At 49.2% G+C, this 13,214-nt stretch overlaps 2 protein-coding genes across 2 annotated transcripts; one reads left to right on the top strand and one right to left on the bottom strand.

The window, feature by feature from the left end:
- Positions 1–296: 296 nt before the first annotated feature.
- Positions 297–10,728, top strand: PSMD13 (proteasome 26S subunit, non-ATPase 13). Its single transcript, XM_061203961.1, has 13 exons — positions 297–496; positions 1,934–2,012; positions 3,904–3,938; positions 4,022–4,077; positions 4,309–4,352; positions 4,537–4,623; positions 5,595–5,766; positions 6,812–6,891; positions 6,972–7,097; positions 8,654–8,716; positions 9,307–9,387; positions 9,592–9,708; positions 10,276–10,728. Exons 1-13 carry the CDS (start codon positions 402–404, stop codon positions 10,369–10,371), a joined length of 1,131 nt encoding a protein of 376 aa, XP_061059944.1. The 5' UTR covers positions 297–401; the 3' UTR covers positions 10,372–10,728.
- Positions 10,729–11,256: 528 nt separating this feature from the next.
- On the bottom strand, positions 11,257–12,778 carry LOC133100071 (cytochrome c oxidase subunit 8B, mitochondrial-like). The gene is made up of 2 exons (XM_061203960.1): positions 12,668–12,778; positions 11,257–11,358 (listed from the first exon to the last, which is right to left on the bottom strand). The coding sequence occupies exons 1-2, from the start codon at positions 12,776–12,778 to the stop codon at positions 11,257–11,259; spliced, it is 213 nt and encodes a 70-aa protein (XP_061059943.1).
- Between the last annotated feature and the right edge of the window lie 436 nt (positions 12,779–13,214).

The following is a 13,214-nucleotide window of genomic DNA, read 5'->3' as shown; positions in this document are numbered from 1 at the left end:
AGTGCTTTCTATGGACAGGCATCATATTTATACTTAGTCCTCGCAAGCCACTACTAGGAAGGTAGTATTGTTATCATCCCACTTGAATCGGGAACATTGGGTCACAAAGGCCGAGGCCACACAGCCAGTCGATGGCTGGTTCGACCCAGGCGCCCGTACTCTTCAACGCCACAGTAGCACGGCCAGCTGCCAGGGGATTCCGGTACAAACCCTAAGGAGAACTCTGCCCGAAGGAAATAGGCGCGGTTACCATGACAACCAGCGGGCGCCCCTCGTCGCGTAGGGCGTTCCCGGCCTGCCCCGCGCGACGCGGCGCCGGAAGTGAGTGAGCACTTCTGGCAGCCTTACCCCGCGGCCCGGTTGTCCCCGCAGTACCGCTGTCTCGGGGTCTTCCTCCCGTCATGAAGGACGTACCCGGCTTCTTACAGCAGAGCCAGAGCTCCGGGCCCGGCCAGGCCGCCGTGTGGCACCGTCTGGAGGAGCTCTACACGAAGAAGTGAGCGCCGAGCCAAGGGGACCCGGGAGTCCTGGGATAGGAGAGCGACACGGAGTGGGGACGTGGGGGGGGGGGGGCCCGGGACCTTGATGGACTGAGGGCGCTCAGACCCGTGTGGAGAGAGTGGGGACAGGCTAGACCGAGGAGGTGCGCTGAGGAACCCGGAAGGCAGGGCCGACGAGGGAGAGGGGTGACATCCCACAAGGACCGAGGAGGAGAGCCGTAGGCTGGGTTTTGGGATCTAGGGTTCACTGCCTTCCAGACTGAGGGGCTGTGACTGAGGCTTCGAAACTCCCCTTCCTTCTGGTTTTACGAAAACGGTTCAGGGCTGTGATTTTAGCTCTTGATTCCAGTCAAACAAGCAAAACACCCTTTCGGGGTCAGACTGCCATACATTTTGTATAACAGATACCGGTGTCTTGTACTTAGCTTTGTCATAGTGGCACTGTACCTACAGTTATCTTTCTCGGCAGTCTGGAACAGATAAACCAGAGGCCAGTGCAGTTTTGGGTTTTTTTTTCCCCTGTTGATTCTGCCTCTGGTTACACGGTGGGGTGCAACCACTTCTCCCCTCTCCCATGGCCCATACTTTTTATTGCATTTCATGTTGGGCTTTGTGCCCCTAGAGAGATCTCAGAGTTTGGTTTTGCTTAGAAACAGGGTGAATTTCAGAACAATTAAATTATCAGTTGCTAAGCAATAACCTCTTTTTAAATGAATAGAATGAGTTGCTGGCATTGGTTTAGTGATGTTCCATGGAAAAATACACCTCTTGTAATACCTCCCTGTTAACAACCCTAGTCTTTAGCATAGTGCTTTTCACATGGATATTCAGTATGTGTTTTGAGGATGTTCAGCAGCCTTCTGCCATTAGCAATTTTTGAGAGAAAATTCTTAGTTTTTGGCAAATAATTGCTTGTGTAGCACTTTGTATTTTTCAGAGCATTTTATTTGCACTCTTAGAAGTTAGCCTTTGGTTTCAAATGTGCTATGTCATTGTTCTAGAGGTTTTCTGTATTAGCGCATTCAGTCCTTCATCCTGTTTAAAGATGAGGAAGCTGAAGCTCAGTTTAAGCTCCTTCCCTGAGATACTCAACTAATAGGTAGAAGAGCCAGGATTTCAAATTAGGTATGTATGATTCCAGAGTTCTTGTTTCCAGTCAAGCCTCTCAGTAACCCTTTGAGGTAGTCTGGAAAGGTGTTCTCCATTTATAGCTGAGGAAACTGAGTCTTAGAGAGGTTAAGTGATCTCAAGGTGACATAACCACTGAGTAGCAGAGCCAGGGAAAGAACTCAGCTTTAAAAAGCATCTGCGTTAGCATTCTTGTATTACACAGTAGAGACTGGTTAGTATTTGTTATTTGATAGGACCATCAAGGATGACTGATGCTGTGACTGATGCTACGTTATAGGTCTTAAGAGCCTTGTGTTTTTCAGGTTGTGGCATCAGCTGACACTTCAGGTGCTTGATTTTGTGCAGGACCCATGCTTTGCCCAAGGAGATGGTCTCATTAAGGTAAATGATTTGCCATGCTAGGTCAGAGTATATAAATGTGTTCAAGTACTTTTTAAAATAATAGGTGGGCTTTACAATAATAATATATATAACAATAAGCCTATTCAGCCACCCCTTTTTGTCAGGTGCCGTTTGTTCTGAGTGCTTTACACATTTACTCATTCACTCCTCGTAACAACATTGGGAGATAAGTACTACTGCTGTCCTATTTCTGTCCTATTTTTTTTTTTTTTTTTTGATGTAGAGGCAGACACCAAGAGATTAAGTGACTTGCCATAGATCACAGCTAATAAGTGACAGAAGAGGATTCAAACGCAGACATTCTGGCTTCTTCTAAAATCCCAACCTAAAATGCTCTCTCTTAGCATGCCCCGGTATCTTATTGTTTATAGATTTTTTTTTTTTTTTTAATTTATTTGGCTGCACTGGGTTTTAGTTGGGGCATGAGGGATCTTCGTTGCCACGTGCGAGATCTAGTTGCAGCATGCGGGCTCTTAGCTGCGGCATTCGGGATCTAGTTCCCTGACCAGGGTTCAAACCCGGGCCCCCTGCATTGGGAACGCGGAGTCTCAACCACTGGACCACCAGGGAAGGTGGACAACTGTTATAACTGCCATCACTCCTCTTCCCTCTCCCCCACTGACTCTGCTTGTTTGCCCGAACACTTTGTCCTGGGCAGTGTGGAAGATGTGCTTCCCTGGGGTACAGGAGGCTTGGAGGGGGAATGCTGCTTAGTATCATGCTGCCTCTGTAATAGAGCACTTCTAGAATTTTGTCAACAGAAAAATACACTCTCTGCCCCAGCCTTTCCCAGATCCCCTGACAAACCCACCCCCAGCCCAGATTTGTTCACTGGTAGCCTACTCTTCGAAGTCTTTCCTGACATCTCTCCTTGTTGTCTTTCTCTCGGAGTCTGGATGAATCAGAGGAACTGATTCATGCATTGGAACTGCAAGCTAGTTCATAATGATAGTTTGAATTATTTGCCCTGAATACATTACTTTATATGTGCTCACAGTGAAGCTTACCACTTTGTTATTCCACCATCTGGGCTTCTAAGATTTTCTTGTGGTTTATATCTACCAGTTTGACATTGTACTGCTCAAAGCAACTTGTAATCATCTGTAAGCCTGGAGATTTTGCTGGGCATGCTGTCTTTTGGAATATGTGGGAAAATGATAAATTAGAGCTGTCTTAATATTTGTTCCCTAAGGTTCTGTATCATAGTTACGGATAATTCATAATTGTTCATCTCTCTTCTTTGGCTTCTTGTTTTTAAGTCACTTTCTACTCATAGCAGAATATTTGCAACCTCTCTCATTGGCTGATCCAGCTATGTGCTTTTTTCCTTGCTTTTTAACTCACAGTGTTGTCACTTATTTGTTTGCAAGTCTCTCTTTACTAGGCCAGAAGCTCCTTAAAAGCTCAGGTTTTGTCTTATACATTCTGTGTCTGTAGTGCCTAGCAAAGGGTCTGAGTAAGAGCTCAAATGTTTGCTGCATGGCTAAGATATTTGATAATGGGACGTAATTAGCCTGCAATCTTCTAACCTCTGTCAGGTTAGTGAACCTTTCAAACTGATAGTCTGTTTTACTCAGCATACTTTGGAGGACGAATAGAGAAGTTGGTCTTCAGGAGATTCTCACAGGGCAGAGTTCTAATTCCCAAAGCCAGCAAAAAAAAAAAAAAAAAAAAAAAAACTGTAGCTTTCTTCAGTAATTTATTGGTGATCATTTATGTGAACTTAATAAGCCCCAATATGGGTCTTCTGTCATTCAGCAAACATTTATGCATTGCCTACTGCGTGATGGGCATCATGGTAGTGTCTGAAGTTTTGCTTTTGCCGAGTGAAAGACATCCTGTAATTACTCTCCATGTTTTGGTTCCACAGCTTTATGAAAACTTCATCAGTGAATTTGAACACAGGTAAAACTCTTTTGTCAGTTTTTGTTTTTGAAAATGGATACGTTGATATTTGTTGACACTCAAAGATGTGGTTTTTATTTCAGGGTGAATCCTTTGTCCCTGGTAGAAATCATTCTTCATGTAGTTAGACAGATGACTGGTGAGTCTCACTTTGTTTCATAAAGGAACAGATCCTAATGGTAATTTAAATGATCTTGAAGTATAAGTTATTTGAACTTTTGCATTTCAGTAGAAAACGTAAAATTCTAAGTTTTGTATTTTATGGTCTAAACCTAAAGATTATCCCACCGAAAAATGTCCTGGTTGGTAGAAACTAATCTGTAAAGATACTCTGTTGGTGGTTCTTCTGACTTTGTTCTCTCTTTTCTAGATCCTACTGTGGCTCTTACTTTTCTGGAAAAGACTCGTGAGAAGGTAAATGTGAAGTTTGAGCCAGATCTTTTAAAATATGTTTGACTTATAGTTTGTGTCTGTGCTCACTGTCACAACTCTAGAGACCAGTGTGTCTGTAGTCCTGCAGGTTAAATCAGTGTTCAGATACCTTCCTTGTTAGTCTGCTGCCCACGGTTCTGAGGCTCCCTTGTTTCTGATTCTTTAGGTGAAAAGTAGCGATGAGGCAGTGATCCTGTGTAAAACCGCAATTGGAGCTCTAAAATTAAATATCGGGGACCTACAAGTTACAAAGGTGAGATTGCCACAGTACAGATTTATCGTTGTTTAAAGTTGTAGGGGGCAAAAATCCTATTTTTCTTCTTTAACTATTTATTTTTAAATAATTTTAAATTACAAGAAAGTTGCAAAAATAGCAAAAGAACTCTCCTCTACCCTTACCTCAGACTCCCATTGTTGACATTTCACCACTTTGCCTTGTGGTTCTGTGTGTGTGTGTGTTTTTTTTTTTCTTTTCAAAACCACTTAAGAATAAGTTGTTGATACGATGCCTGTTGCCCTTAAACAGAGTTCTCCCCTGTGTGACCACAGCGCGCCCATCCAGCAGGAGCCCACACGGCCTCCAGTGGTCCACAGCACGTGGGTTCTCGCCGTTCACCATTGACCCAGCCCCCTCTGCTTCCTAATTATCATTGTTGAAGATTCCTGTCTGTGTTTATGCCTTTCTTACTTTCATTTTAGTGTAATTTTGGGGATAGGTGTGAATATGGATAGCAGACCAACTTATGTGGTCAGTGCGTCATACAGGCACTCCCGAAGCTCCATACCTTCAACGCTTGGTATTTTCAGGCTGCTCAGTTCGTACTGATCTGTTGAGATGAGATGGTATCTCACTGAAAGTTTACTTTACATTTCTTGATTACTGGTGGTTTATTGACCACTCTGCTCATGTCTCCACTTCTATAAATTGCCCGTTTTATCTTTTCTTCTGCCCATTTTTCTGTGTTGCTTATCTCTCTTGATTTTTAAGAGTTTTTTACTTAGCCTTGGTCATATTCCCCTATGGGTTGCATGTGCTTTAAATATCTTTTCATAGTCTATAGCTTGTTTTTGTTCTTTTTTCTGTGTTTTGGATGAACTGAAGTTTTCCATTTTAACGTAGTCAAATTTATCAGTCATTTGTGGCTTTTGCTTTTCATCTTGTCATATGTTACTTGAAAAATGTTTCAAGTTACAAAGAAAGGCAATCTCACTTCCTGTGTATAGGAAACAATTGAAGATGTTGAAGAAATGCTCAATAACCTCCCTGGGGTGACGTCCGTTCACAGTCGTTTCTACGACCTCTCCAGTAAATACTATCAAACAATCGGAAACCACGCATCCTACTACAAAGATGCGCTGCGGTTTCTGGGCTGTGTTGACATCAAGGATCTGCCAGGTAACGTGGCCAAAAAGTCCATGTCACACGAGGAGCTCACTCACACGACATAGCAGCTGTGACATGCCTGAGGCAGCCGATCTCAGGAATCATTCAGATGTGTTCATTCCTTTTAGAAGAAAGTCCATGTGGTGGGAAGAGTTGTTTAAGCTTCATTTCTGCATTGTATTTGTCTTCAGCGTTTAATTCAGGTGAAAATGAGGCTCGCGCCTCGTAGCCCCTTTACTGCCCCTTCTCCAGGTCCCTCTGTTCTCTGAGTCAGAGGCCTCTGTGAGAAGGACAGTGATGTGGGTGCCTTAAGCCCTCGCAGGATGGAGGGCACGGTGAGATCCCTGAACCTGGGACTCTTGTCGTAAAAACTGAAATGCTGGACCCAGGGGAATAAATTATGGAATTTTCAAGGGTTTGAGGGTGGAAAGAAAAGTGAGCAGTGACTTTTGGGAAAAGTGCAAGGAATATGTGTTTAGAAAAGAAATTTAGCCTATTTCAGCATATTTTAGATGTTTTTCACAGTATACTGTTGAAGCTAAGGGGACCAGCAACTCCTAAAATTGTTAGTACAGTTTTAATTGCTGCATCTCAAGAGAAATATATTGGAAAAAGCAACAAATGTGGTCAAGAGTGTAAGGGAACAAAATATATTGGAAAAAGCAACTAATGTGTCAAGAGAATAAGGGAACAGAGTTCTAGTCAAAAGAGGCTAAATGTGGTGGCTCGGCGATAAATAAGAAGTGGTGCTACTTCCCGCGGCAGGCGAGGGGGATGAGGAGCCCCCTGCCAGGCAGTAGACAGGCTGAAAATGTCAGTAGATTCATGTATAGTTTGGTAAAAATAAGCAATGAATGCCTTTCCCACAAAAGCCATTTATATGGTTCCAGGTATAACCTAAGTCAATCCAATACTTTAAAAGAGATGCCTAATCTTAGGGCTTTGTAATATAACCGTCACACAGAACAGTTCCTTTACATTTTCTGTGAGATTTCTAAAGCCGGACAGGACTGAGTCTCGTGCCTGGCGTGTAACTGGAGCCGTGTTGTCGCCGCAGTGTCTGAACAGCAGGAGAGAGCTTTCACGCTGGGCCTGGCAGGACTTCTTGGCGAGGGGGTCTTCAACTTCGGAGAGCTGGTACGTGGACCTGGGGTACAGATTCCTTAACCCAGGGGAGACCGTGACTTTCTGTCAGCTGACCGTCTCCGTCCTCACAGCTCATGCACCCCGTGCTGGAGTCGCTGAGGAACACTGACCGGCAGTGGCTGATTGACACCCTCTATGCCTTTAACAGCGGCAACGTAGAGCGATTCCAGACTCTGAAGACCGCCTGGGGCCAGCAGGTCAGTCACCGGCGGGGCTGGCGGAGCCCCCGCGTGGAGCTCGTTCATCCCCCCCCCGCCCCCGCGTGGAGCTCATGTGTCTGCTGTCTGTTGAGCGCCTCCCCGCTGCACGCCGCTTTGCTCTCATCGAGCGGGTGGCTCGGTCGCTGATGAGCTGCTGTGGTCGCTCCGTTACTGTGGCCGTGCTCAGGGCCACAAGCAGAGAGAGCTTCACCTGTGTTGGGTGGAGGGGGTGTCACCGGAAGCTTCCCCAGAGCAGGACTGCTCTGCGTGTGACCTTAGGAATGAGTGGGAAGTAGCTAGTGACGAGTATGGAAGGGCGTGTTTAGCAGAGGGAGAGGAAGCTTTCAGCGTGTCGGCAAAGTGAGATAGGGCGCGTGGGGCTAGAGTGAGTGAGTGACAGGAATGGGGAGATCGTGGGGCGGGGAGGGGGCGGGAGAGGGGTGCATGGGGGAGGGGCCGGGGAGAGGGAAGGAGCCTGTGTTGAGTGGGACTCAGTGAGGAGAGCACTTCACAAGGATTTGAAGTTTAACAGTCAGGTTATTCTTTTTAAATGAAGTTATTAGAGGCAAATAATTACTAAAATGTTAGTGGTGATAGGAATTATGGTTGTGTTATAGTCTTTGTACTTTTCTGGAACTTTCCATCTTCTCAAAGTTCAAGGTGAACTTGTAGGACTCACACATAAGGGCACAGAGTAGATAGCAATGGGCTGTGAAGAGGCAGAAAGCAGATGCAGCCAGCCTAACGAGGCCTGTGTGTCGGCGTCTCGGGAAGGTGTGCCACTCAGAAAGAAAGACGGCTGGCACGGAGATGTCAGGAAGGGTCGGAACTTGAGGTGCTTGCCAGCAGTATCTGTCCAGGCAGCAAGAGCTCGTTCCGGGGGAGGGGCCCTTTCTGAAGAGCTTGACTTGTCCACGGCTGTAGCAGAGCTGTCGCTGTCAGGGCTGCCCGTGTCGGGGTCTGAGCTACTAAACATCTGAATCAGGGAAGCCGCTCTCCACGGTTTGGCTCTGTGCTCAGCAAATAACGTTTAGACCCAACTGCAAGGAGGTTGTACAGGTTGTGCAGAAGGGGCCTTCTGGTTCTCGTGACAACGCGACTCGTCGTGACAAATCAGTAACTTGCTCTTTCAGTTCAGAACAAGTGTCCGGAACTTCAGCAGCGTGTTCCTCAGAGGCCCCATTGACCCCGAGCTGGCTGAGCAGGCACTGCACCCGGACCCGCGCGGGCATCGGCTGTGCCCTCCCTGCCTTTCCTTGCGCGAGAGTCCTCTTGCAACGCCTGCATACACCCTGTGGGCCTGCTCCCTGGCGTTTGTGACAGCAGCACCAATCTTACCTTGTAAACTCCTTGTCTTGGAAAATCCTTAGGCCTTCAACTAAGCACTCTTGTAATGATTTCCTGAGAAAAGTGAAGTTGACATCACTTGAAGCGAATAATGAGCCTCAGTGATCTAAAGTGTTTGGACCTGTCCAGTTTCTTTTTGTTCAGTTGACGGCTGTAGAAAGAATTTCAAAGCCAGGTCAGGTAACTGGTACCGTTTCGCTTTGCAGCCTGATTTAGCAGCCAGCGAGGCCCAGCTTCTGAGGAAAATCCAGTTGCTGTGTCTCATGGAGGTAAGCGAGGCCCCGCCCACTTCCAGGCCCTCGGGCGCAGCCTGAGCTGGGCCGCTGGCTCTCCTGGCCCGCACCCTCTCCGGCACCTTTCCTCTTCCTCTGCCGCCGCTTGCTTTTTTAGTTTGTGTTTGGCTCTCAGCTTAGATGACGCCGCCTCAGAGAGGTATCCCCCGACCACCTGCGCTGCGGGAGCTGCCACCTCATTGCACTTGCCGTTCTTTGTCTGCATGTTCATCCGGTCTCCCACACTAGAATTTAAGCTTCTTGAGAAAAGGGACCTTGTGTTTCTAGTTCCCCACGGAATCCCCAGCTCCAGGTACAGCCCTGGCACATGGCAGCCTCAAGTACTTGTTCGGGAAACAAATAGTGACTATTGTAGAAAACTACCATAAAGCGTATTTCACCTTCTTATCTAGGAATTGAAAGCTTAGTGAGATAAGATATATGACTAATATTAAGAAAATTTTAGTATGTGTGGTACTGATAAGATCTGTATTTTCAGAGCAAGTATTGACAGACATATCCTTATGAATCAGTTCTCTGACCATCTTTTTTTGGAAAAATAGTTAATAAACAAAAATTTTTTTCAGATGACTTTCACACGACCTGCCAATCATAGACAACTCACTTTTGAAGAAATTGCCAAGAGTGCGAAAATCACCGTGAATGAGGTATAAAGTTCTTAGACTCGGGATGTCGCAGCAGCACAGCTGCTCCTCGGGGGCAGTCAGGACTCCTGTGTGAGCCTGCTTCCCCTAGACTCAGATCACAGAAAGAAACTGCTCCTTGTTCCCCTTGGGTTTCACAGCTGGCGGGGTCCACAGGCACGTGCGTGCTGGCACCAGGGTGTCTTACACGATCCCCCCTCTGCACAGGTGGAGCTGCTGGTGATGAAGGCCCTCTCGGTGGGGCTGGTGAGAGGTAGTATTGACGAGGTGGATAAGCGCGTTCACATGACCTGGGTGCAGCCCCGCGTGCTGGATTTGCAACAGGTGATGTGCTTGAAATACATGGTTCAACTTCGTGGGTGTTTTGGGTTGTATCTGTGCTGCCTTAGTGTCATCTGGATGGAAGCCATTTAGGAAGAAAGCATCATTAGACAAGAGATTTCAGAGAATGAATTACTGCTCTAGGGACTAAGGGCTTTTCAAAGAACCTAATTTAGTGCAAGCTTGAGATTTGAACCCTGCATTTAAATCGTATTGTGACAGCAGTGCTGGTCGTGCTGGTGATGCCTTTTAATCTTTAAATTGGTGCTCCGATCAAATACTTTTCCTGGTTCCGTGATTGAGCTCATATCCATCTTATTTATATTTGCTGGAAATTTAATCCTCTGGATTTCCTCTATTCTTGCCTGTTTTCTTTCATGCAAGTTTTTCCTCATGTCCTTCTGATAAGAATTGGCTGGGATAATCCCATCTCACACACCCCGCTTTCCCAGCTCTGATGTTCTTTTTATTAATGCTGCCCTAAAGGATTAGCTGGAAATTTAGGACTGCCCTGTCAGGTGCTGTGATTCCCAAGGGCCTTAACACACGTGTGTCCTGGTTTGCCCTCAGATCAAGGGGATGAAGGACCGCCTGGAGTTCTGGTGCACCGACGTGAAGAGCATGGAGATGCTGGTGGAGCATCAGGCCCACGACATCCTCACCTAGTCTCCCCTGCCCTGCGCTGCCCTGTCTGTGGAGGTGTTTCACGGCTGGTAAAACTGGCAGCTGAGAAGACCTGCGTTTAATTGTGGGGGGCGGGGGGTGGGATTCAGTTTGGAGTAGGGACTGTTGTTCTTGCTGTGAAGACTGTCACAGAGGACTGTCATCGATGGGGGCGCCCAGCCACAGGCAGACGCCTCCTTTGTGGGTGTCTCCGTAGCCTGCAGTGGGGAGGAGCCGCCGGGCTCAGTGACGAGGTAGCAGGAGTGCGGGCCCCCCGCCCCCGGAGTCAGAAGGGGTAACCCTAGTGTGCAGGGGGCCCACTCCAGGGTTGGCCTCCATTACATCACCTGTGTGAACGTGTTTTCCAGCGTGGTTTGAGAATGTTTCTATACCTAATGCCTTGATCTGTCCTTTTCGTGGTTCTGTTTCCTTAGGTTTAGCGTCCAGGTCAAGCCTATGCCTAAAGTGATTAAAAAGCAGGAGATGGAACCTAGGGAGGGCTTGGTGGGGATTTGGCCTTGGTTTTCCTCACCCTCTACTCTGAGGAAGGGGCATCCCTGCCCACACAGGGCACAGGGCAGAGCCAGAGCAGCGGGCGGTGGGCACGGCGGCCAAGGAAGCGAGTCCTGCCTTTATTGTTGCTCAGAGAGACGTGTCTATTCCTTCTGACAGGTGTCTACCCCATTGCCACCTAGCTGGCAGCTTCTGTGGCCTGAGTGCCCGGGTGCTGACAGGAACCAGCCCTCAGACAGCCGGGTGCCGGGCGTCGGGGCGGGCGGTGCGGGGTGGAGATGCACATACACAAAGAATCACCAAGGAAACGTTAGGAGGAAGGATGGGTTTAATCCGATCTTCCAGTCTGTGCCTGGAGCGGTGACTGTGGAGCCTTCATGCTATGGAGCTCTTCTTATAGCTCTCCAGGTGGTACAGGACCCAGCCTGCAGGAATCAGGAAACCGAGGAACAACACAGAGAGCCCGATGGCCTGCTCCTGGGTTGAGAAAACGCACATGAGTCCACTAGGCCCAGGCTGACTGCTTCTGAACCTGGGGCCTAACCAGAGCAGGGTGGAGAGCTAGACAGGCTGCCCTGCCCCTTTGGCACCCGTTGGACCCTCGGCCCAGCCGTGTTCATGCCGTCTGCCCCAGACAGACTTACCGGGTGTCAGGTGGAGAGGCCTGCGAGGTGTGAGCAGTGACCCCTGCGGCCATGAGGGAGGAGAGCCTGCTGGGCACCAGTCTGTAGGTGGGGCCTCTCGTCACAGCCCCACGCCCTGCCCAAGAGCCCGGCCTGTGCCTGGACCTTGAACTCCTTCCCACCAGGCATTACGTGCACGCTCCCTTCTGGTCACCTGCGGACTGCGTGTCAGGCGTGTGTTAAGTTGCGTGGAACAAGTCCAGGGCCCTTTCTCTGAGTGGCGGTCCTGTTTGAAAGCCTGGGTGGGATTCCCTGTGTGTGTGTGTGTGTGTGTGTGTGTGTGCGCGCTCGTACGTGCACACATGCATGCGTGTATTCAGAGGCCATCCCACCTGGCACCCTGCGTTCTTTCTCAGTGGCTGCACCCTCAGAGCCAGGCTCTGAAGCGCCAGCTATATTTCACCTGCATTGTTTCTTCCTGAAACAGCCTGGACCAGTCGCCCCACCCCTCCCCCAAGTGAATCAGACGCCAGGTTGGAGCCCAATCCTTCCTTTTGACTTTCACTCCCAGAGGTTTCAGAGCGACGTTGCCAGAACAGGGACAGTAGGCTGTGTTCAGTCCTAGTCCTATGACCTTGGGCAGATGACCTTCTAGACCTTGGTTTGTTTATGCTTAAGATAGAGAGAGTTGTTGACTCTCCTGGAGCTCCAGGGTCACAGGTTTGCATTTTCACCTGTACTCTCACAGACCCTCAAAGCAGCCCACTCTTCCCCTTTAACAGGTGGTAAACGAGATACACTGAGTGCCCTCCAAGCCCAGCCTTCAGCACCACTGTTTGCCAGACGGCAAGTAGGGGCCTGAGAACAGAGAGCCTCCCACCCCCCAGCTGACTCTGCAGGCTGCCTTGGGACTCTGGCCTGCAGGCGATGGCTGTAGGGACCCCTTTCTTGGACTTGGGACACTGTTCCAGCCAAGGGACTGAGACCCAGCACCAGGATCCCCTCTACAAGCAGGCCTGAGAGGACACCCCTCTCCCCTCTGTGTCCTGCCCCAAACCCACCTCATCCTGAGAACATGTCAGGACTGCCCACTCCCCCTGCCCGGGTCAGGCCACCCCCCCCACCCCCGCCCCCCCATGCCTCACTGCCTTGGTGGGACCTACCATTGGAGAAGTGGGTGTTCTGGCTGGCTTGGCGGAGATGTGTGCCTTGGGGACCACCCAGCCCCCCAGGGGTGCTTTCAGCAGCCTGACGGCGGGGGCCAACCTCATCATGCTTGCGGGGCCGAGCTCCTCCCTAGCCCAGTGAAGTTCCGGTGTGCGCTTGGCGTGGCCTCTGCTCGCTTGCTTGTTGGGGCTTTTTATAGCTCGAGGAGGCAGCCGCAGCTGTCCCCTCCTGTCACAGGGCTTGGCAGAAGGAGACCTGCTTGGAACTGGGAGAGAAGGGGCCTCAGACCAGCAGCCTCCAGGCCCAATCCCTGCTGTGGCCCCTCTCCACCCGATGCTGGTGCCTTAGCCTGGGAGCCCTTCCCTCATGTTTTCATGTGATTTCAGGTCATGCAGGCCCTGATGAAATGACGTCTCCTCAGACGTGTCTTGTTTGAGCTGGCGTGTCAGCCCCACAGGGTCAGGACTGGTGTGTTCACCACGGAGTCTTTGGGGCCTCGGGCAGGTTTTCAGTCAATGTTGGGTGGATGGATGGGCAGGTGGG

Source organism: Eubalaena glacialis, chromosome 10 (genome assembly GCF_028564815.1).
Source record: "Eubalaena glacialis isolate mEubGla1 chromosome 10, mEubGla1.1.hap2.+ XY, whole genome shotgun sequence".
Taxonomy (NCBI): Eukaryota; Metazoa; Chordata; class Mammalia; order Artiodactyla; family Balaenidae; genus Eubalaena; species Eubalaena glacialis.
This window is presented reverse-complemented; position numbering and strand designations above follow the sequence as displayed.

What these genes read in the sequence shown, in the direction of transcription:
- PSMD13 (XM_061203961.1), top strand. Translation starts at nt 402, where the DNA reads ATGAAGGACGTACCCGGCTTCTTACAGCAGAGCCAGAGCTCCGGGCCC. An exon ending in AGACCGCCTGGGGCCAGCAG is followed by an intron (nt 7,098 to 8,653) that starts GTCAGTCACCGG and finishes TTCGCTTTGCAG; the next exon opens with CCTGATTTAGCAGCCAGCGA. An exon ending in GCGTGCTGGATTTGCAACAG is followed by an intron (nt 9,709 to 10,275) that starts GTGATGTGCTTG and finishes GTTTGCCCTCAG; the next exon opens with ATCAAGGGGATGAAGGACCG.
- LOC133100071 (XM_061203960.1), bottom strand. Translation starts at nt 12,778, where the DNA reads ATGATGAGGTTGGCCCCCGCCGTCAGGCTGCTGAAAGCACCCCTGGGG. An exon ending in GAACACCCACTTCTCCAATG is followed by an intron (nt 11,359 to 12,667) that starts GTAGGTCCCACC and finishes TTCTCAACCCAG; the next exon opens with GAGCAGGCCATCGGGCTCTC.